Below are 22102 nucleotides of genomic sequence, written 5' to 3'. Positions count from 1 at the left end.
GTGCAGCCAATTAAATTGTTACCGATTTCATGCTATCAACATGCAAAAAGATAGTCAGTTTGACACCCAGCCACAATCAAACAATAACTTAGTAGTTTGAAATGATTATCACAATTGTGATGCTTTGTGCAGAAAAGATGACTCTTCGAGGTTAAAGAAGATTCTACAAATACCCAGCAAGTTTCACAAAGCAGGCAATGAATTATTTCAAGCTGATGGTATAATAGTGCACACGAATACATACTTGTATGAGCATTGCATTGTAAAATGTACTAAAGTGCAGTCGCTGCCTTCTTCCCACAAACAAACAGCACTCGATAAACACATAAAGTCATAGTCATTCGCTCATGATGCTGTTCAAAAGAAACAAAGCTTTGAACACATTCATACAAGGTAAAGTCGAACAAACCAAACCACTTAGAAAATATGATAAAATCCAGAATTGGACCAAACTGATTGCTGACATGACTTGACAATAGATGATGTAAATATGGATGAGGATGTGTCTACAGTAATTTAAAATAATACTAACAACTAGCATCAAAGGCTACATATCAACTGCAAAATCATAAGCAAGGCACGCTCTATGTTTCCATTTGGGCTTATTCTATAGCAAATCTAGGTAAACTACTTAAGTATTCACAGCAGGCTGAGCAGCAGGGTCCAGCTTTCTCTGCTCCTAAATTTTGCTGAGCTTAATACCCTTACCCTTGGGGGGACTCACCCATGGTTTGTTCCCCTTGCCAATTGTGAGCACATTGCCCAAATAGGTGGCAAAGGCATGGCCCAAGGCATCCTCCACATGGATGATCTCAGAATTGCCTTGTGCTTCTCCGTATTCTTTTATCACAGCAACATGACCAGTTTCCTCCCTCTAGTGACCGTGACAATATTACCCACATCAAACTTGATGAAATCAACAATCTTACCTGTCTCCGGATCAATTTTGATTGTGTCATTCACTCATTTGCCTTTGGCCCCTTTATTTCTGCGGGACCGCGTGGTGTGGCAGCGGGCCGCGAAAATCCTGCCGAACGGGCTGCGGTCGCCGCGCGGTGCACCAAGGGAATCACGAAAAGCCAGCCGCAAGGGAATTGCTGCGGCACAGCGCCGCGCGGTCGCGTCCCGCGCGCTCCCTCCCCGCGAAAACAAACAGATAGCGGATGGAGTGGACATCATGTGTTCGGATATGGAATGCCCTTGTGACCAAATTGAACAGACCGGACCTTGCAAAGCTTGAACTGCACTGGGTGACAAACATTTAGCCAATACAATTTAAATAATATGAAATTCTACCAAAAAAAAAAGAGGTAAAAGCATAATATAGTGGTCAAACAACCATTGAATTCATAAACAAACGTGCAATACGAAAGACACAATGCCGACTGCAAATTAGAGTTACGTTTATAACGCAGTCGTATGGTCTTATCCATGCAAAAATGAACTCTTACGAATCTAACGAAAATAAGACCGTTCAAATAACCAAGCTATATTAAACCTAGGAAAGCACAATGTAAAATAAACTTATATTGGCCATATCCAAGAATCTATGGAATTACCTTATGGGCTCAGCTAGTCCTCACCTTTGTATCATCATTCGTAACAGGATGAAGGCCGAAGCGACCCTTGGGGTATATATATAGAGAGAGAAGCATGTAGTTCTCATCAGTATTTAGAATGGAAATGGCATCTGCATATAGAAAACACAACTGCATAAGACATCGCTGACTGAGAAATGTAAAAGTGGCGTACCCAAGAAAGAGGAGGCATTTGCACGATATGTGCATTTGAGCACCCCCGCGTCGCTCGCTCGGGTGGCTCGGGCGGACCACCTCGCGCTGCCTTCCGCCACCCCTTCAGCGCCTCCACGACCTCGCTGCCGCACGAGTGCGCCGTTGGAAGTCCATGCGGGCACAAGGACGGCGGCGGGGGGCCCTCCACCTCGACGCGGCCCCCTCACTCGCCCCCCACCGCCTCTTCCTCCGGCGGCCCTCCTCGCCGCAGGCCGAAAATGGTCGTAGTAGGCCAGGGCTCGCTAGATCCAGCAACTCCTTTGTCGAATCCTATGATCCCCTAGGCGAATCGGGCCTGATGCGGCTCCTGCAGCAGGGACGGCGCCCAGATGCAGGGAGCCCCAGTGGCGAGATTGATGACAAGGGTGCGCGTGCGGGGCGGTCGCCCCGACCTGGTGCTGGTGGCTGCCTGTGCATCACCGACACTTGGTGGCCTGCAGAGGCTCAGCGTCTGCATCCAGGCGGCGGTGCGTTTCGCGCGGCTATGTCGCCGGAGACACCAGCCTCCCCTGGCGCAGGTGGCTTTTTGCAGGTCCCGCTAGGTGATGTTTGCTTGCGGCGATGGCGGCCTTGGCGGGAGTGAAGACGGTGACCCTCCTCTTGCGGGAGTCTTCGGAGGAAAACTCTGCCCAGATCCTGGGCGGGCAGTGGCGCTGGCAGCGATGTCGCATCCTAGAGGCGTTGTCTAGAAGACTCTATCGCTCGCTTTGAGGGCTACTGGCTTGGGTGTCTCGCTTTGACCATCCTTGGCTGCACTACGAGTCATCGATCACCTCGGATGCGCGTGTGCATTGTGTGGTGATTTGGTCGACAACGGCGAAGGTGTAGCCGCAGCAAGCGTGTTAGTAGAGTGAGTTTGGTTAGTAGAGGGGGATAGTAGAATTAGTTAGCGAAGTAGAGTTAGGGGGTGTTTGGCAGCACTCCACCTTCCAGAAATTAGCTTCACTCCACCAGCTCCACACTTTTGCAGCTCCACTCCACCAACTTCAGAAAAATATGGACCTATTGAACGTGTTTGGCAGATTGTTGTGCTCCAGCTCCAGGAATATGAGTTTTTGGTGGGAATGTTCTATTTTGCCCTTGGTGGTTGGATCGGTTGACTTGTTAGCATGTTTTAGATTTTTTTTTTCCGCTGCTACAGTAACCAGCCCGTCAGTACCGTTCCTGGGAGTTTTTTGAGATTTTTTTCCACTGCTACAGTAAAGCGCTACAATGGATGTCTTTCTTCAGTGTTTTTTTGAAGCATCCCCACATAAGTAGAGACTAAATGTGATCCAATTTATCAGTCCCAGGAGGCTGATAACACATTTATTCAACAGATAGTTCAGAAACCGTACAACTCCCGAAGGAGCGGGCGGGCAAGCCACACCCAAAGCAAGACTAAAGCGATAACAATACAAATCCAAGTTGCAGTCCAGTCAGACTCCGGGCTGCAATCGGAACTATGCGTCAGCGGAAGCATCTTGCAAAAGGGCCAACACCGCAGGCAGCGTTGGGTGCAGACGCAACCTCCTACTCGAAGTCCTCGGCGACGAAGTCCGGATCCTCCTCTGAAGCAACAACACAAGGGTGAGTACAAAAGTACTCAGCAAGTCCAACCCCATCCACGGAGGGGGATACAACAAGAATATGCATATGAGTCAACAAGGATATAGCTATGGTTTATTTGCGATAAAGCTGAATTTTCGACATATGCAGGGTTTCATTTTAAAGAAGTTTCATGAAAACATTTTCTTAATAAACGATACATCAAGTGAGGTTGATCCTACACAAAGGATCCAAGTTTTATCGCTACCGGACTCCCCGTCCGCCGTAGCGCACGGCACAACTGCCGGACACTTCCAAAATTCCACACACCCACACACACCGTAAATACCAGTCATCCCCCAAAAGCTAGTTGTGTGACCGAGCCGTAACTCGTCCAATGCCGTGGACACGGCTACCCGGATAGGTTTTAACTCTGCAGAGGTTGTACACTTTTCCCACAAGTAGGGTACCGTATCACGATCACCTTAGTGACGGTACGGATCCTAACAAAGCTATTACCCACCTTAGCCAACACTGACTAGTCAACACGGAAGCACCCAAGGGGTTAGCAACCCATCCACGGGGCCGAACCGGGACCTAAGTCACCAAGAGCTTAGTCCTTTTCCAAGGGCTCCCATTGCTCACCAGCACATCTGAAGCCTAGCAGTTTAGCTAGTGGGATTTATGCTAAGCCGTTGCCCATACAACCGTCGAGTGGTTGCACGAGGATGGAATTAGGCAGGATGACACATCAACTCAGTCCTTAGCCATGACAAGATGGATATCTCCCACTCTGCTCAACCACTAAGGTACGAGCCCAACACTCCGGCATTCCACACAAGAAACGCCCATCCATCTCATCCACCACCTCTCTTTACACCCGGAAACCCAACACCTCAGTTGAACATACTCACACATTTATTTTCCGAATAAATAGATGTAGTCATGATTGAATTTGGGTAATGAGTTCCTAAGCATTCTAGCAGTATTTATCATCAAAACAGAGCAACTCATATTTAGCGATAAATATGGGACAACAAGGAATAATCATAACAATCAAGGGGTGGCTATCCAACCATGTCTTGCGATAAAACAACATGCATTTTATAAAACAGGCCAACAGGTTGTGTCTGAAAAACTGGGTATTAAATATGCATCAAAGGGTGAGATTGGACTTGCCGTTCTCAAAGCCTTCCGGGAGCTCCTGCTCGTGGTACTGGTCCTCGGGCTCGGGCTCGCGGTCGAACTCCTCCTCGCGCTCCTCCTCGGGTACTCCGCGATCTACGGCACACACAAACGAGCACACAATAAATAAAAAGGAAAAAGATTTTACCCGTTGAGCTCCGAACAGGAAGTATGAACGGAAAATAGGTAGGAGGAGTATTTTCATGAAATTTTGATATGCCTCGGCGGAAATATATGAGAGGAGGCCGTGGTCGAATTTGGGATTGATTGGAGGAAATTTGGCGCATGAAATGACGGGTTAAAGGAGTATCAGGGGCTTTAAAATGAGGTTTAGGACTAAACCGCGAGAGCAGGGGCCTATCTATAATTATTTTTGGAATGGTGGGAGGACTTGCTCGCGAATAGGGAAAACTTGAGGGTTAGATCGGGAGAGGAGGGACTTTATCCTCTTCTTCCTCCTTGGGCCATAACAGGGAATGGGGGGGGGATTGACCGGCGGCGGGCCGGCCGGCCTTGCTCGCCGGCGGCGTGGCCGAGTGGTGGGGAAGGAAGAGGGTGGTGTGGGGGGCCCGTTTTGGCCCTCACCTTGGCCGGTGACGGTGGGGGAAGGGGCGCTGGCACCGGTCCAGGAGGTGGCGGCGGCGACTAGCGGCGGCGGTGGTCGGGCGCACGGGGAAAGCAGGGGATGGGCGGCGGCGAGCTAGCGGCGGTGGTGGTGGTGCGGAGGGCCGGGCGTGGCCCCTTTTATAGGTCGGCAAGGGGGCGGCCGGTGGTGATGATGGTGGCTGGGACTTTTCCGGCCGGTGGCGTGCCGGGGTGAGTTTGCTCGTGGATGGCGTGGCGGCGTGGTCGACGAGGAGGCACAGGGGGCGGCGACCTCGTGGGGAAACGCGCCGGGACGAGACGGCCGAAGACCGGCCGGCGGACGGCCCGGCGCGGCCGGCGGTGCCAGAGCAGCACGTGCGGCCCGGGCGACGGAGCCACGCGCGCGCGCGGTGGCGCGGCCTGGCGTGGGTGGCCAGGCGCGGGCGGCCGGGCGCGGCCTGGACGGGAGGCGCTAGGCGACGGGCGCTAGGCGCCAGGAGAAAAGTGCGGTAGGGGAGAAGGAAGGAGAGAGAGAGGAAAGAGGAGGGAGGAAGAAGAAGAAGAAAGAGAAAAAGAAAAAGGGAAAAAGAAAGGGAAAAAGAAGGAGGGAAAAAGGAGGGGCAGCTCAGCGAAAGATGTGGGATTTAGACGGCTCGCGTGATGGATTGGACGGGCACGTGGCGAAATTTACGGGGAGCGGAAAAAGAGGGTTGACGAGCCGGGGTCGGGAAGGCGGGTCCGACGGAAGGAAAAGATTTGACGGAGCTCAGCGGTCGGAAAAATTTTGGAATGTATTTTTAACGAGTGATTTAATTCGGTGTATTTTTACGGGCGTTACATTTTTTTTCCATGGCAAAAAATGTTGAACCAAATAACATTGTACCGAATGAAAAGGTCGCAACAAAAGTCATGTACGAAATCAACATTCTCATTACAAACTAGTACCAGACCGGCGGGCCCTTCACTCGGCGCGCCTCCCAGGTCGGCGGGCCCTTCCCTCGCCGCGCCGCCCAGATCGGCGAGGGGCTCCATCTCCGCGCCGCCCAGACCGGCGGAGGCCTTCCCTCGTCGCGCTGGCCAGATCGGCGGGGGGCTCCATCTCCGCGCCACCCAGACCGGCGGAGGCCTTCCCTCGCCGCGCCGGCCAGATCGGCGGGGGGCTCCATCTCCGCGCCACCCAGACCGGCGGAGGCCTTCCCTCGCCGCGCCGGCCAGATCGGCGGGGGGCTCCATCTCCGCGCCACCCAGACCGGCGGAGGCCTTCCCTCGCCGCGCCGGCCAGATCGGCGGGGGGCTCCATCTCCGCGCCACCCAGACCGGCAGAGGCCTCCCTCGTCGTGCCTCCCAGACGGGCGGGCGCCTCCCTCGCCGCGCCGCCCAGACCGGCACCTCTGTCCCCGTCCATCTCGCCGGAAGAGCGCCGGCGGCGGATCGGCAGATCGGCGGCAGCCTCGGCACAAGGTCGAGCGACAGGCAAAAAATAGAGTAGCGGATGGGCCTCGGTGTTTTTTTTCTTTTGACTGGAATCGAAGGGGTACTGTGTAACGGATGGCATGGTGGGTAAATAACTACGAACTCCACGACGAGGTCTGTAAACAAGATTTTTGGAGCACCCTTGAGGTACTTCACCAAAAACGTGGATCTACCCCCCTGCTCCACGTTTTTCCTGGAGCCGGAATTGTTGGAGCTGAACACGTTTAGATACGATTTTTTTGAGTTGGTGAAGTGATTTTTGGTGAAGTGAAGTGCTTCCAAATACACCCTTAGTTTAGGAAGATGTTTTGGTTTGTACCCCAATTTTAAGCTGGTCGCCGGTAACCTAGTAGTCCCATCAATTGTGTCTTACTAAAGGTTTAAAGCCGTGCTGTTGCCTTTGATCGGAAAAAAGAAGCATTTGCACGTACCCCTGAAGACAGTAGGTCTTGTCAGTCCTGAAGTTGCCTTCCCATCAACAGCACAAGCACGTGGCGCTGTATCAAAGATGGATATAGGGGGTGTTGGGATTAGCACATGTCATATTGGATGTTTGGATATTAAATATAGGTTAATTATAAAACTAATTACACATATGGAGTCTAATTCGCGAGACGAATCTATTAAACCTAATTAGTCCATGATTTGACAATGTGGTGCTACAGTAACCATTTGCTAATGACGGATTAATTAGGCTTAATAGATTCGTCTCGTGAATTAGCATAGGGTTCTGCAATTAGTTTTATAATTAGCTCATGTTTAGTCCTCTTAATTAGCATTCGAACATCCGACATGACACTGCTAAAGTTTAGCACCTAGTATTCAAACACCCCCGTAACCTTAGAAGCAGTATCAGGGGCCCAGAGGATAAGACGCAGCAGAACAAGATTTCAAACACCGAGCAGAACAGACCTGCTCCTGTTCTGCAGGTTGAAGGTGAGCTAGCCATCGGATTGGCATCCTGTGGCTTGGCGCGATGTACTGATGTAGGTCTTATTTGGGAGCTAAAGTTTAGCCCACTCAAATGAAGAGGCTAAAGTTTAGCACTTGGAGTGTTTGGGTGAGGGGCTAAACTTTAGCAACTAGTGTGCAAAATGACCCATGTGCCCTCCAGCGCTGCCCCTCCCGCAGCAACTCCCGCAAGGTGAGCAGCAGCAGCAGAACCACCGACAGCAGAAGAAGATGTTGCAGCCGCCTAGGCGATGCCGTTGCCCACCGTCACCGCCGCCGCAACCACCACTAGCAACAACGCCTCCTTCATGTTGAGGAGGTTCGTGCCCGATCAGCCCCGTGTGGCAGCTGCGGTGCAACAAGCTGCAGCAGACCGCCGCGGAGCAGAAGCAAGCCAGCGCCAAGAAGAAGGCCACCCCCTCCCCGGCCGCCGCCACCGCCGAAGCCACAAATGCAAGGTGTTCGGAGGGCACCGCAGAGGAAGGGAACCCGCCGCAGGAGCTGTTCGGGTGCGGAGGCAGCAGGGCCGAGCGGAGGCAGCGGGGCTGGCGAGGCGGAGGCGAAGTGCGGTGGGGTCGGCGAGGCGGAGGCGGCTGGGCCGGGCGGATGGCGGCGGGGGTGCGGCGGGATCGGCGAGGTGGAGGCGAAGTGCGGCAGGGTCGGCGAGGCGAAGGCGGAGGCGGCTGGGCCGGGCGGATGGCAATGAAGGTGCGGCGAGATCAGCGAGGCAGAGGCGGAAGCGGCGAGGCCGGGCGGATGGCGGCAGGGCCAGGCGGAGGCGGCGAGGGTGCGGTGGGAGGAGAGAGAGGGAGCGCGGGGAGGAGGCAACGGGGGAAAATTGGACAGGGATCACTTTTAGTCCGTTTTAGCACCTCTTGGAGGGGATAAAAGTCCGTTTTAGCACCTCTTGGAGGGGATAAAAGATTTGGGGGTAAAGTTTAGCCCTCCTATTTTAATTCTCCTATTTGCTATTTGGAAGCAAAGGACTAAAATTTAGCTAAAATGAGGTTTAACCCCCGTTTCCGAACACCCCTTATTTTCCCTTGACGAACAGTCACCCCGTTAGAACGAGACGGAGAAGAAAAAGGGGAGAGAGAAAAGGGGATTCCTTTTCAGGATAACAGGAAAAACGACCACCTCACCTCAGCTTCTTCCCCCGCAATGGCGGCCGCCACAGCAGGCGTGGCCACAGCTCTCCGGCCCCATATCACCTTCCTCTCCGGCGGCAGCGTCCCAATCCCCAGCACAACCCTTCAAATCCTGCCCTATGTTTCCCCCCTTCCCTTTCGCCGCCGTGGCCGCATCGTACTCGTCTCCAGCGCCTCGTCGTCCCCGTCTTCCCCGCCGTCGCCGGAGGACGCGGTGGCCGAGGCGGTTCCGGTGCCTACGGCGGAGTCCTGCGTCAACCTCGGCCTCGAGCTCTTCTCCAAGGGCAGGGTAACCCCGAGGCGCCTTGTTGCAATGTTCGAGTGACACGCGACACTAAAGCATTAGATTGAGACATCGTGAATCATCATTAGAGTTATCAACTAATTATTGGCACCAATCCCTGTGGGAATGTCTCAGTTCGGCTGCAGATACAACTCTGGCGAGGACTTGTCCGTATTAGCATGTAGCTCCTGAATTTAACTGGGCGGCCTGTGTTATATCATGCTTGATTGAGTTCAGGGCTGGTTTTTTCTGAGTTTACCAATGCTGAGTACTTAAATAGGGGTGCCTGCTTTATCTTTAAGTCAGAAAGTAAGTGATGGTTTGTAGTGTTGAGTTTCACCATTAACCGTAGGATAGAACAGAATGTTTTGGCACATTATGATAGTATCCAATTCGAAAACCACCAGTAATCAGTGTGTTGGTGTTAGGCTGACATGAAGCTGGAATTAGTACTCTGGTAAAGAAAATCAGTAATCTGGACATCTGGCAAAGATAGATGGCAGTAATATCATGTTTATACTGCCTAGATGTGTTTACAATTCAATAGTACATTTCCGAGATGGGTCCATTCAAGAGATTGCATGTTTGAGCAAACCCTGCTGTAGGTCCAGTTTTGATCATTTCACTAGAGAGACTTCTTTAATCATTTCCCTCATTCTGTTGTCATTGTACATGTATAGGTGAGGGAGGCCCTTGAACAATTTGAGAATGCCTTGGAGCTGAATCCAACACCTATTGAAGCCCAGGCAGCGCTGTATAACAAAGCATGCTGCCATGCGTATAGGTGAGGATACTTTCCTGGGGCCACTGAACTTCGAGTTTGTACTATGCATGCACCATGCTTATTTAGGTTCGTCATCAGAATTTTCATCCATGAATCAGTGATACCATGTGTAGTAATGCTTCACATTAATGTATCTAGGTGGCAAAACATAATAAAATACTAAAACCCATTGTTAAAAACGAAATTACAAGAGCAAGAAATCAAGGTCTTTAATTTCTGGATCTGTTTGGACCAGAGAAGAAAGCAAAAAAGCTGCAGAATGTTTAAGGACAGCTTTGCGAGACTACAATCTCAAATTTGGTACCATACTTAATGATCCAGACTTGGCGCCATTCAGAGCATCACCAGAATTTAAGGAACTTCAAGAAGAGGTTTGTGACTTTCAATTTTACTGCATTACTACATGCTAGCGAAGAAAGTAATCTGTGGATCATAGTTGAAGACTCAAAATTCTGATTCAGTGACCAGTTTAAGGTCAGTAATATCTGTATCTTCTAACTTCATTTCAGGCTTTGCGTGGTGGAGAAGATATTGGTTCTGGGTTCCGAAGAGACCTGAAACTCATTAGTGAAGTACAAGCACCATTTCGTGGTGTCCGAAGATTCTTCTATGTAGCTTTAACAGCAGCAGCTGGAATTTCAACATTCTTTACTATTCCCCGACTTATACTAGCAGTTCAAGGAGGTGATGGTGCTCCTGATCTTCTGGAAACTGCTGGGAATGCTGCCATCAATATTGGAGGTAAATTGGCGTGCACTAAAGATAGGTCTTGCATAGTGCTAAAAGTGTTTTTTTATGCTGAAGAATCTTAAGTGACTTTTTTTTAGATAAAGGAAATAGTTCCGGCCTCTGCGACGCACACAGCCAAGTTCTTACATCATCCTCAGCTTAGAAGTTGAACACAAAGAATAGGGAAACGAGTACACATAGAGCATGAAAAATTCAAAAGCAAAGTCTATTATTGCTTCTCCATCCATTCTTGGCGAATATATCCAAAGAAACGATCTCTAGTGCTTTGCTGGTTGAACAGATGGTCTCCCTTGTGTCCTCATGCTGCAACAGGGACCAAAAGCGCAGCTAATATGCTCCCCTGAAAATGACCTGCATAAACGAATTGAAACCTTTTTTCTCAAACACCAAATCATTACGTGTACACCAAATAGCCCACATAAGAGCTGCCACCCCCACAAAGATTAAAGTTTTATATTTTTTTGCATTGCCTATTAACCAATTTTTAAGCATGTCTTATTGATCTAGGTGGGGTTAACCTAGTAGCTATCTAAACAACTCTCCAAATGTCTTTAGCATGTTGACAATTAAAAAAGAGATGTTTGGTTGTTTCATTACAATCACAGAAAAACAACACTTTTGACTCCCAACCCAGTTCCTCTTAGTTAAATTACCCTTTATTAAAATGACACCCCGTTGCAGGCACCAAAGGAAAATCTTTATCTTTAGAGGAATCTTTAGCTTCCATATGAATCTTAAGTGACTATCTCCTTAATTACACTAAAAATATGAATAAATAACTTTATGTAACCTTTTGAAGTTACAGGTTACAAAATATGAATAACAACTTTATGTTATATCTCTTCCACTAGTTAATTACACTAAAATGATAAAAATTTTAAATCAGTATACTGCAGGTATTGTTGTGCTGGTGGCTTTGTATTTCTGGGAAAACAAGAAAGAAGAGAAGCAAATCACACAAATTTCTCGTAATGAAACGCTTTCAAGATTACCTGTGCGCCTGTCAACCAATCGCATTATTGAGCTTGTTCAGCTCCGGGACATTACTAGGCCAGTTAGTATAATTTCTGTTCATCTTTAATGTCCACTGTACATTTGCTGTATTTTTTCTCCTTTACTTCCAAAATTTTCACTCAGTGACTTCTTGTTTGAGGCATATTACAGGTTATATTGGCAGGTTCAAAAGAATCTGTTACTCGGGCAATGCAAAGAGCTGAGAGGTATCGGACGGAACTGCTCAAACGAGGTGTTCTTCTAATTCCTGTGATCTTTGGTGCTTCTCAGAAAGACCAAACCAGACCAAGGGGTTTTGGAACGAGAAGAGCTGCAGCATCAATTCCTTCAGTTGGGGTTAGACCAGCCTTACATATTGCCTAATACTAAAAGCCTCAACTCACCTGCCTTTTAGTTTGTGTGTTTCGTACCAAAAACTTGGCCCCATTATATGGTAGTTTAATACAAATTTTCTTTTCACAGGGTGACTTTGAAAAGCGTACTGAATCTATTGCGGCAAAGTCACGTTTGAAAGCTGAGGTTCGATTTAAGGCTGATATTGTCTCACCTGAACAATGGGAAAGGTGCATTTCCTTTTCTTTTTACATAATATGCATTTTGTCCTAGCATGTACATATAACTTCAAAGCATAGTTAGATTGTGTTTCATGAATAATTTTTCCGTTTCGAACATGGCTTTCTTTTCTCTCTTAATGAAATGGCACACATCTCGCTTGCGTAATTCGAGAAAAAAACAAGTAGAAGGTTCTGATCTGTCTGTAAAGTACATGCAATATGCATTGAAACTTGAAAGCTGCCCATTCAGCAAAAGAAACTTTTGTTTTTGCCAAGTCAGCATTAAAATGGAAAATCGTCCCTCTTCCCTATTTCTTCTCCTCCCATAGGCCATAGACATGATTGCAGAACAAGCCTATCCATATGTTCTGAGATGGCATCTATCCTTTCTGTTGCATGTACATATTGATAGGATTTTCCCTTATTAGTTTTTACCTCTGCATTACTTCTTTTTCTTGAGACAGCCATGATACTTCAAGTGCTTATTGTGAACATGGTTGAATAGTTGTGTTAGAGGTTTTGCCGAGTTTTGACATCTATACGCGTATGGTTCAGTTGGATACGTGACCAGCAAGAATCTGAAGGTGTCACTCCTGGTGAAGATGTGTACATAATTCTTCGTCTGGATGGCCGTGTCAGAAGATCTGGAATAGTAATTATTCTCTTCTCTCTCAGTTTCACTTTGGTAAAAGGAAATCTGTTACTTGACATGATTATGTAATATACCTAGAGGCACAGAATTCTATAATTGAACCACCAAGAGGGTTCAAATGACATTGAATCTAATCTACCTTAACCAGAAAAATAATAATTACTGACCATGTGCATGTTATTTTTCTTATAGGGTATGCCAAACTGGAACGACATATTGCAGGAACTGCCACGACTTGAAGATCTGATGAGCAAACTTGAAAGGTGAAAAAGGTGCGTGTACAACTGAAATTTGGTTATTTTTTATTCTTTCCTCCACTGCATTCTTCATGCCCTTATCTGTGAAAACTGGACCAGAGCAATTTTTTTAGAGGATGGTGGAATTCTTCTCAGTTGTATAGCTTGTCAAAGTTCTTTTCTCATTTGCAAACACCGAAGTAGAGGATTAATCTCTTTAAGAAGTGGCTTTATGTGTATAGATGAAACAAGAACCAAAATATTAACAACAGTAGAAATTGACAAACTAATGATTCTTTTATTCGAGGTGTCATGGAATATGAAGCTCTGTACTGCTAAAATGAATAGCCGACAGGATGCTAAAAAAGAAATAAAAATATTTAGAGTGGAAGCACTATGGATGACATGGTAATTGGAATATATTAATAACCACCAAATTTTAAATACTTGAGATTAGTTGGACTTGTCAGAGTCGAGCTTCTTTGTGAATTATTTGGATATTTGACTGGTGTTACCATCTTGTAAAAAAAAAGTTTTGTGTTACCATAATATGTGCAGAAGGTAACAAGTCTTTGCCTTTTCTTTTAGGTGTTTTCCTTCCACGTCAGAACACAAAATGATTTATCGGTAGTGATCCAGAAATATGGTAAACCGTGCAGAAGTGTGGTTACAAAGGGGTTGGATATATTCTATTCCTGGAACTTCAGTACAGATCCACAGCTTCTCACAAAATCTAATTGAAGTTCTTCTAACTACTGTTGCACTAGTTCCATGTCGAGAAGAACCAAACCCTATCTGTTCAAATTGTACAATTCACGGTTTACCCTTCGTGCCCCTTGTAATTTCCGTGCTTCTGCACCCTCTGTGCTTGGTCCGTGTACCTCATACAGCACGTATGCATGGGTGCTCAACAACAAGAAGGTTGGGTGATCCGATGCCTTTGTGTAGAGGAAGCCGTTTAATAAGGTCAATCCTCTGCACCACGAAATCTCAAAAATAGCTGGAATAAACGTTAGCTAGAGAAAAAAATAGTTGGAATAAACGTTAGCTAGAGAAAAAAATGAATACGCACTTTTCTGATTTTTTTCTCATTTGAAAGTAGTTGTGCACAAGAATTGAATTAGAGACAAATTTATGGGTCTTGGGCATACCGTTTTGTGACGTCCCGCCGTTGTCTGGAAACTGAGACTGTTGGATTGATGTTGGGAGCAGACTGCAGAGACCAGAGAGCCATGAGCGAATGGAACATTTGGCTCCCCTCTTTCGCTATGTAGTGCGATGGCAGTAGAGCGGATGACATCCATTGGCTCAGAAGTTTCGTTTTCACCTTGTACGGACTTATAAGTGGCTATGTGAATCCCATTCCAGAACACATTGTTGTGGGGTAGAGTCCATGTGAAAAATTCACATTCATGCTCCGCATTTGCTTTCGGTAGGTCTGTTATGGACTTACGGTTGTGGCTCTGTAACTACTCTTTCTGTATCCTGAGACTGGCATCTCCAAAAAAAAAAGAAAGAAAAATCTGACGCTGGAATCAATTTTGTGTGTCATCGATGAGCAAGCAGACGAAATGGCACTGTATGGAAGCCTCCGTCCAGGCCCATCACTCCATTTCACTGGATAGAGAAAATGCAGAGGTCAGAAAATTGGGCTGCAGGTCGCTGACAACAGTCTGCGGCGATGGCAGAGTGCAGAGTCTGATAGCAGCAGAGGTCAGAAATTGATTGATTGATTGTATTGGCGTCGCAACCGAGAAGGATTCGTCTGGAGTCGTGGATGGGCCGAGGGATCGCTGCAGCTTCCGGAAACGGAGCCTGTTCGTTTGTGCTTGGCTTGATCAGATCATCATCAGAGGGGGCAGGGCATGGCAGAAGGGAATCCAGGAAAGGAACGCGGCCAAAGAGGCGCATGAAAGAGACCGGCCGTGAACCTGATTCCCTTGGCGCGTGTGGAACCAAGCGAGCTCGAGCTATGGATGGGGACTGTGGGGGTTTATCTCTATTCAGTATTCACAGAGCAATTAATTAACATTCGATCCGGGCCACTTGCACGAATTCAAGAAAGGGATATGTCCAATTGCCCCGTCCAGTCCAGGCGGCGGCTGCGGATGCCAAATCTGATGCTGACGGTGCAGGTGTGGAGGTTAGCTGTAACCAAACGAACCACCAGCAGCATAAAAAGAAATGCCTAATAACTAATTTAATATATTAACAACAACGTACACGCTGCAGGTTGCGATGCTCTGCATCGACCGAGCGAGCCGATGATGTGGTCATCCGTGGCAGGTTTTCCTTCCTCTCTTCTCCTTTCCTCCCAGTGCAGAATGTATTTGTATATATGTATGTTCGTTTGGAGCAGTTGCGGGGAGACTGACCGAAGAGGACGTTACATGTTGGAACACAGCTAAGCTCGGGTCACCGAACCGATGCCGACGGAGGCTGACCAGTCCGAGTCGAAAAGGACGTTAGGTATTTGACAGTTCCTGGGGGCCGGGGGGACTATATTTCCGACTTGGACGACGCGCAAGCAAAGAGACGCAACTCCCAGCAGCTAGCTTCCCAGCCGCCGGCCGGCTGCTGCCACACGCTGACACCACGCACAACGCCGCAACTAACCTCCGTGTCATGCGTGCTAGCCGCGTAGGCATCGCCTCTCCGTGGTCGCACCAACCTTTTCATGCCGCCATTTAGTTATCACCATCAATGCTGACTGCAATGCAACTCAGAATACACGACTGGTCGACGCGTACGTACGGTCATATCGTCCCGACTTATAAGCGGCTAGCGTACGAAGCTACGTTCGGTAGCTAGCAGGCAGTACTGGTCGGATCGGACCCGACGATGGAGCTTGTTGCTTACCTGCTGCATGCCTAGCAGTAGATCGAGATGGATCGATCGGGTGGCCGTCCACTGAAACAAGAAGTGGAGGAGGAGGGGTCCAGCTAATAATAACTCCACCGTGTGCCGCAGTGTGCTGCATTGGCTGTCCATCCCACCCGACCGGAGACGGCGCGCTTGAGCCGGTTGCATTTGCATATAGTATATGCTTCCCGGCTGGATTTGCACTAAGCTGGGGACGTAGTGAGGAGCCTCGGGACGTTGAGGAGCCGGTTGGATATCCACGCGGCGCACCGTTGGTCAACGACCTAAGTACAAATTAAGAAACAAATTGATTGATAGTAGTAGATGTGCCTGCGTTAGTACTCCTAACATTATTATTGCATTGCTTGTAGGTGGCGACTGGTAATTGATAGTGTGTTTGGTTGCATGCACCACATGATGCATGTATGGATGATTCTGGATGGGGTGGTTCAATCAATTTGCTTGTACCATATGATTTACTCTAATTAGTAGAATAATATATTAAGTGGGATGGTCTCATCCTGGATGAGCTGGTACAATTCACCCAACCAAACAAAAGGATCATTATTATTTTGAATCATTTCATACATGAATCAAATGATACAACCAACCAAACACACCCTAGAGATTATCGTCGTCAGAGCGCTACTACACTACCAGCAAAGGCCGCGTCGATATATAGGGTCATTCTGGCCTCACGGACGAACCGGATCGACTCTGCGCGCAGGCGTATGTTTCCTTAATAACTGTCGTTTGGAAATAGTGCTGCCCTCACGAGCACGTTTTCCGAGTGACAGATAAAAAGGGACGGAGGGCCAGCACTTGCGGCGGTCCTGTTTGTCACGGTACGTGCGGCAGGCGGTAGCAGGACGCCGCTGAAGCAGCAGCGCACACGGCCCGTGCCGCTGTGGTGAAACAAACGAGCCAGCCGTGTAATCGACGGTCGCCTCCTCGGCTCACGCTGATGGCCTTCCTCTCCTTCTATATACTGTTCGTGAATCGTAGCGGCTTAATTACGGCATGACGACGTACAAGGACTGACCCGACTCTCTGCTCTTCAGCCATCCACAGCGAAGCTCCATCTACTGGACCATTCCAAGAGCCAACTGTCGAGTCGAGGTATCAGTTCCTCGAAAAGCAACGACATTTGTGGTTGGGGACAGGGGACGGGAGCCTGTGTGTACTTAGGATAGAACTACGGGTAGCAAAATATTTTCAAGTATAAATAAAATAATAATAGTATAAAAATAAGCATAAAATATTAAAAAGGACAGATGGATTAAGGATATAGTTTTGATGTTGAGCCGGCCTCTAGAGTTTGTTTTGTACCGGCTAATAAATGAGTTTGTTTTGTACCGGCTAAAAAATACTGAATTTAAGTTATACTAGCAAAGTGCCCGTGCATTGCTACGGTAAAAAAATTTCTACCACTAAAATTTATTACACTTGTTGGATGTCTACATGTTTGCTAGAAATACCAACAAAATTTTAGCTTATTATATTTCCTTAAACTAAAATACTCATTAAATTTCTACCTTTTTTATTTAAGCAAAAGAGTTGCTTGAGAAAAATAAATAGGAACCATAACGTGACCACATTTTCAATTGTATTTGGATTCGTTTCTACCATATCTTTTTTTTCCTTTTGGTTCCCATAACAACTACATTCAACATTTAACAATTCCTATTCCTAAGTTTAAGAAGTTTTTTAGTGGCTACCGGTTACCACGGAACAATTCTAACATCCAAGGGCTAAAACATATCACATTCACATTTAAGCAGTACTTAAAAAAACAACTTGTCCCAACGCAAGGCGTTCCGTGGTTGTCTCGTGTGCACTAACCACTTGCGTGCAGGTGGTGCCGGAGGCCAAGCTCGACGTGCGAGACCGGCGAGGAGCGGCATGCACGACGAGGGGCATGGACGCGTGCGCGGGAACTGGCGGCTGGCCATTCTCGAGGCCAATGTTTTCCTCCTCGTCGACCTGTTCGCCACAGCGACCGCGACACGCACCCAACCATCACCGCCGCATGGGAAGCCATGGCCGCCTCATCGCGGGGCGCCAGTTGCGTGCGCTGCGTTGCCAGGCCACGCGAGCACGAACGCCACGCGTATAATTAGCTTATGGGGGAATACAATTCTTTGACTGGACTGCAATGTTCTCATGATACATGGGTGTTCCATACTGTTCCTCGTTCTTCGTTCTTTTTCCTTCTAGATAAGAGAGTATCTAGTCCCGTTATATTCAGTTCAGTATAAGAAAGCTTTGCTTCCTTGATCCAAACCGATTTATTAACATTCCAAGACGGCATCTATTTGCGTAAAAAGCAGCAGATATTTTTCTTTTGATGCCTAAAATCACTTCTTGGAATTACATGCTAGAGTCTGGACATAATGTACACAAGCAGCTTTCGCTGCTACCATGCTGCTCCTTTGAGCACAGTTCCATTAGACAGGAATGCTACTCTTATCAACGAGCAGTTTATCCCCTAGCTTGCACAAAGAATAATGCAACCGAAGCAAAGTCTTTGTGAACAAATCAAAACTATGCACAACAACAATCGTTGCCGTAATTGCCTGATAATACAAGAATGTTCTTCTACATAGTTGAAACGAGAGAATGGTGTGATCAGCTTATAGACATGCTACTGACAGAAGTGAAGCCAAATGGCGATGCTGAACAAAGACGGCAGCATATAACCAACAGTTTGTCAAATGGGAATTCATCTGGGACCCCTTCTTTTGAAAAAGAAACTCATCTGAAACTAAGTTGCGGAATGTGGACTGGACAAACTGCAAAGGAAACAACAATATAAGTGGTAGAAATTTCCAGAACAAAGTTAATTGAAAAGGATATTGATGAATGGGACATTACTTTGACAATATGATGCTACAGTAAATGTGTGCTAATCATGGATTAATTAGGTTTAATAGATTCGTCTCGTGAATTAGCTTCCAGCAATTGATTTTGTAATTAATCTATGTTTAATACTCTTAATTAGTATCTAAACATTTGACGTGACATGAATTAAACTTCAGTCGGCCTAGCTCCTAAAATTTCTGTCACATCGAATGTTTAGATACTAATTAGGAGTATTAAATATAGACTAATTACAAAACTAATTGCACAGATGGAGACTAATTTGCGAGACGAATCTATTAAGCCTAATTAGTCCATGATTCGACAATCTGATGCTATAGTAATCATGTACTAATGATAGATTAATTAGGCTTAATAGATTCGTATCGTGAATTTTCTGCGCACTAGATAGACTACCCAGTGACACAAGCAGTTTAAGGGATCAAAATGGAGTATAGGCGACTGATCTGAGGCACATCATCAGGCGTCAGCTGGAAGGGGAGGTTTATTCCGTCCCACTAGTCCTTGTCGGGCCGCGCGGTCCCAACAGGAATGCTGTGCTGTTGCTTCACTCAAAGGCAATCAACATCCAGCACCCATGGCTGTGTGCTTGAGAGGTTGGTTATGCAAACGCCATGGCCGTGTACATCGAGTACATAAACTCAGATCTGAATCATGAGAACCTTGGCTCTAGTTTCAACTTCCTGCACCTCAGTGCTTTGGGTTCAAATCATCCCATCCATAATCGTCCCAAATGATGCGACCTTTGTACAGTAGCACACGGAGCCAGCACTATCTCCTGGGACCCGGTGTCCGGTGGGTGGACCAAACCCCCAGGCCGGCGACCGGCGCGCTCTGTAGTCTGTAACCGAAGCACCACACGCAAACCGCACCCGACGCGCGCAGCTCAGCCGCCCCCCACCCCCACGCGCATTCCCGCATTTCCATTCCACCCCGCCCGCCGCTCCCCTCCCCTTTCTCTCTCCTCTATAAACCCCACCGCACCAAGGAGAGAGAGAGAGAGAGGAGCATTCCTTCCTTGCCGCTGGCCGCTGCACTCCCCCAGAGCAGAGCGCACCCAACCTCCACACCAAGCAAAAGCAGAGCAACCTCTTCCCCCTCCCACTCTCCCATCTCCGCTCGCCCGCCGCGGCCGCCATGGCGGGATCGACGCGCGCGCTCCTGATCCCGCTCCTCCTGCTGTTGGCGCTGGCGGCGCTGGCCCGCGCGGGCGAGGTGCCGGCGGCGTCGGCCCTCGGGTGGGAGCTCGGGGTGGTGGGCGCGGCGGAGGACGAGGAGTTCGGCTTCCCCGACGGCGACTCCGTGGCGCGCCGGGTGCTGCAGAACCAGAACAACGGGTACATAAGCTACGGCGCGCTGCGGAGGGACAACGTGCCCTGCTCCGTGCGGGGCGCGTCCTACTACAACTGCCGCCCCGGCGCCCAGGCCAACCCCTACTCGCGCGGCTGCAACGCCATCACCCGCTGCCGCGGCTGATCTCGGGCCGTTCGATCCCCGCGCGGCGGCGGCCACCGGGAAGAGGAGGAGGTTCATATTCCTGTTAATCCCACGCCGTTGATTCAGAATCAAAAAAAACAAAGAAAAATTGTTGATCTGCCCTTTCAATTATTTAGTAGTACGATTATTTCTCTTGTCGTCAATGCTGTGGATTTTAACGAGAATGATTGGTGGTGGTTGGGCTGCCGCCCAAGCGATTCGAGTCCGTATGGTCCTGTAAATTGCATGATTTGTGTGATCGAGCAACGGGTGTATAAACACTGATGGTTATTTCCTCGTGAACCTGTGTGATTGTGATTGTAGCCAGGGAGGGATTCGTGTAGCTGTCCAGCTCCTTGATTTCATATTTCTTTAAGCTTCTTCGGAGTCTTAGCTAGTGTAACGATATTCTTTGCTTGCTCTGATTGCAACTTGCAATTTATTCTAAACGTCCACCTTGGGTTTGCAACTTGCAAATTCTTCTAGACGTCGCCCCCCTTGGGCGCCTGCCAATTTTGCCGTTGTGCCGGGCGGCTGCCGGCCATTGGCCATGCCCCGGTGGATCGTGCCTCGGAGGAAGCAAGGTCAACTAGGTTTCTTTTTGGTTTTCGAGGCATTTAGAATCGGAAACAAGAATAGAAGAACGGTTCTTGGACCGAGTTCCTTTTTTCTTTCCTCTATCAAATCTGTTTCTTGGCCTCTACATGATTTTGCAAACATATCTTCGAATTATAATAACTTGTTAAACGGAAACCCCTTTCATCTTCTACTTGGGCTAACGATTTGAAAGAGTATTTGCTTCCAGTTCCCCCAATGATTTATATATGGTAGTAACCCGTTACCTTCTGCAGTTCTGCTGCTCCTAGTGTTAAATCGGGTTCGTTTGTATAGCAGTTTCAGTTCATCTGACCGACTAGCTGATAGCTGCTCCTTTCCATGTACGGGATGAGGAATTATTGCGCGTTTATAATCGCCACCAAACGACATTCGAGTAATGGAGAATCTCACCAGGACGCGATTTTGGGAGAGAAATCTTGGTTGATTCTTCCTCCGCTTCGTCCTGCAACACCATTGATTCGCCCATTCATAATGCTACTACCGTTCACGCGCGGCACATGGGCACATTAAATTAAGATGAAAAACCCGGTGCGACGAGGAGGAGAGCAATGCAAAATCCTCTCGTCACGGACGCGCCTCATTTCTTCTCTTCTCTCCATCACGTGTGCTACTAATTACCACTACTAAATGCTGCTGCAGCTTTGCCCTCCAGCAAGGTTACAGACAGTACTGCATTTCCTTCCTTCTTTCACAAGTACTCCTTTTTTTTTTTCTAATGCAAAATATAGTGCTAGTTGTTTGTTCTTTCATATGCTGATAAAATACTCCATGACAGCTAAGATTTACGACTAGATACTCAACCAATCCGCACCAGCCGCCCCAGCATGATTAGCAGTAGCCTGACGAAATGGTCAGCGATAATGCAGCTGATGATAGCAGCCGCTAGTTCGTTTCAGAAGCGTCAGCCTTTTTTCTCTCCTCCGTGTTCTGTCAGGGATTAGTAGAATACTGGATTTAGCTTTGCTGACAGCAGGGCACGGAGGAGCGACCCCATTGGCCAGCAGGGAACAAAGGCACTGTTAAAAAAAGGGGGCAATGGAAAGTTCAGCCACCGACACCGCGTCGCGCATAGCAGCAGCCACATTGGAGTAGGACCGTTGGGAAAGGGAAAGCACTCTGCTGAGAAAGCATTCATGTCCGGGGATTAGGATTCGGTGCGGCGTCTGATTAGGGGCGGTTGTTAGCGCAAACGGCATAGGATATGATGGGTATGGACTGCATCATCATCACATCATGCAAGTTGCGGAGAGGAGAGGGGCTGGTGGTTGGGAACTGCCAGTACGACGTTTTCGCTCGCGGCACTCTTCATTGTCGCCCGGTTGGTTTGGTTG

General features: G+C 48.1%; 2 protein-coding genes, 1 long non-coding RNA gene and 1 pseudogene across 3 annotated transcripts; 2 read left to right on the top strand and 2 right to left on the bottom strand.

Moving 5' to 3' along the window:
- Window positions 1-345: 345 nt before the first annotated feature.
- LOC140222804 (small ribosomal subunit protein eS4-like) lies at window positions 346-2464 on the bottom strand (annotated as a pseudogene).
- A 6141-nt stretch (window positions 2465-8605) lies between these two features.
- On the top strand, window positions 8606-13758 carry LOC117858638 (protein LOW PSII ACCUMULATION 1, chloroplastic). Its single transcript, XM_034741749.2, has 10 exons — window positions 8606-8951; window positions 9626-9729; window positions 9965-10100; window positions 10239-10470; window positions 11376-11533; window positions 11644-11829; window positions 11956-12056; window positions 12603-12699; window positions 12892-12971; window positions 13524-13758. Exons 1-9 carry the CDS (start codon window positions 8676-8678, stop codon window positions 12964-12966), a joined length of 1365 nt encoding a protein of 454 aa, XP_034597640.1. The 5' UTR covers window positions 8606-8675; the 3' UTR covers window positions 12967-12971; window positions 13524-13758.
- Window positions 13600-15336, bottom strand: LOC117858639 (uncharacterized). Its single transcript, XR_004641010.2, has 2 exons — window positions 14087-15336; window positions 13600-13935 (listed from the first exon to the last, which is right to left on the bottom strand). It is a non-coding gene; the product is annotated as an uncharacterized lncRNA (long non-coding RNA).
- Window positions 15337-19605: 4269 nt separating this feature from the next.
- Window positions 19606-20456, top strand: LOC117854575 (rapid alkalinization factor). The gene has a single exon (XM_034736802.2). The coding sequence runs from the start codon at window positions 19815-19817 to the stop codon at window positions 20151-20153; it is 339 nt and encodes a 112-aa protein (XP_034592693.1). The 5' UTR covers window positions 19606-19814; the 3' UTR covers window positions 20154-20456.
- Window positions 20457-22102: the final 1646 nt, after the last annotated feature.

This window comes from Setaria viridis, chromosome 5 (genome assembly GCF_005286985.2).
Source record: "Setaria viridis chromosome 5, Setaria_viridis_v4.0, whole genome shotgun sequence".
Taxonomy (NCBI): domain Eukaryota; kingdom Viridiplantae; phylum Streptophyta; class Magnoliopsida; order Poales; family Poaceae; genus Setaria; species Setaria viridis.
This window is presented reverse-complemented; position numbering and strand designations above follow the sequence as displayed.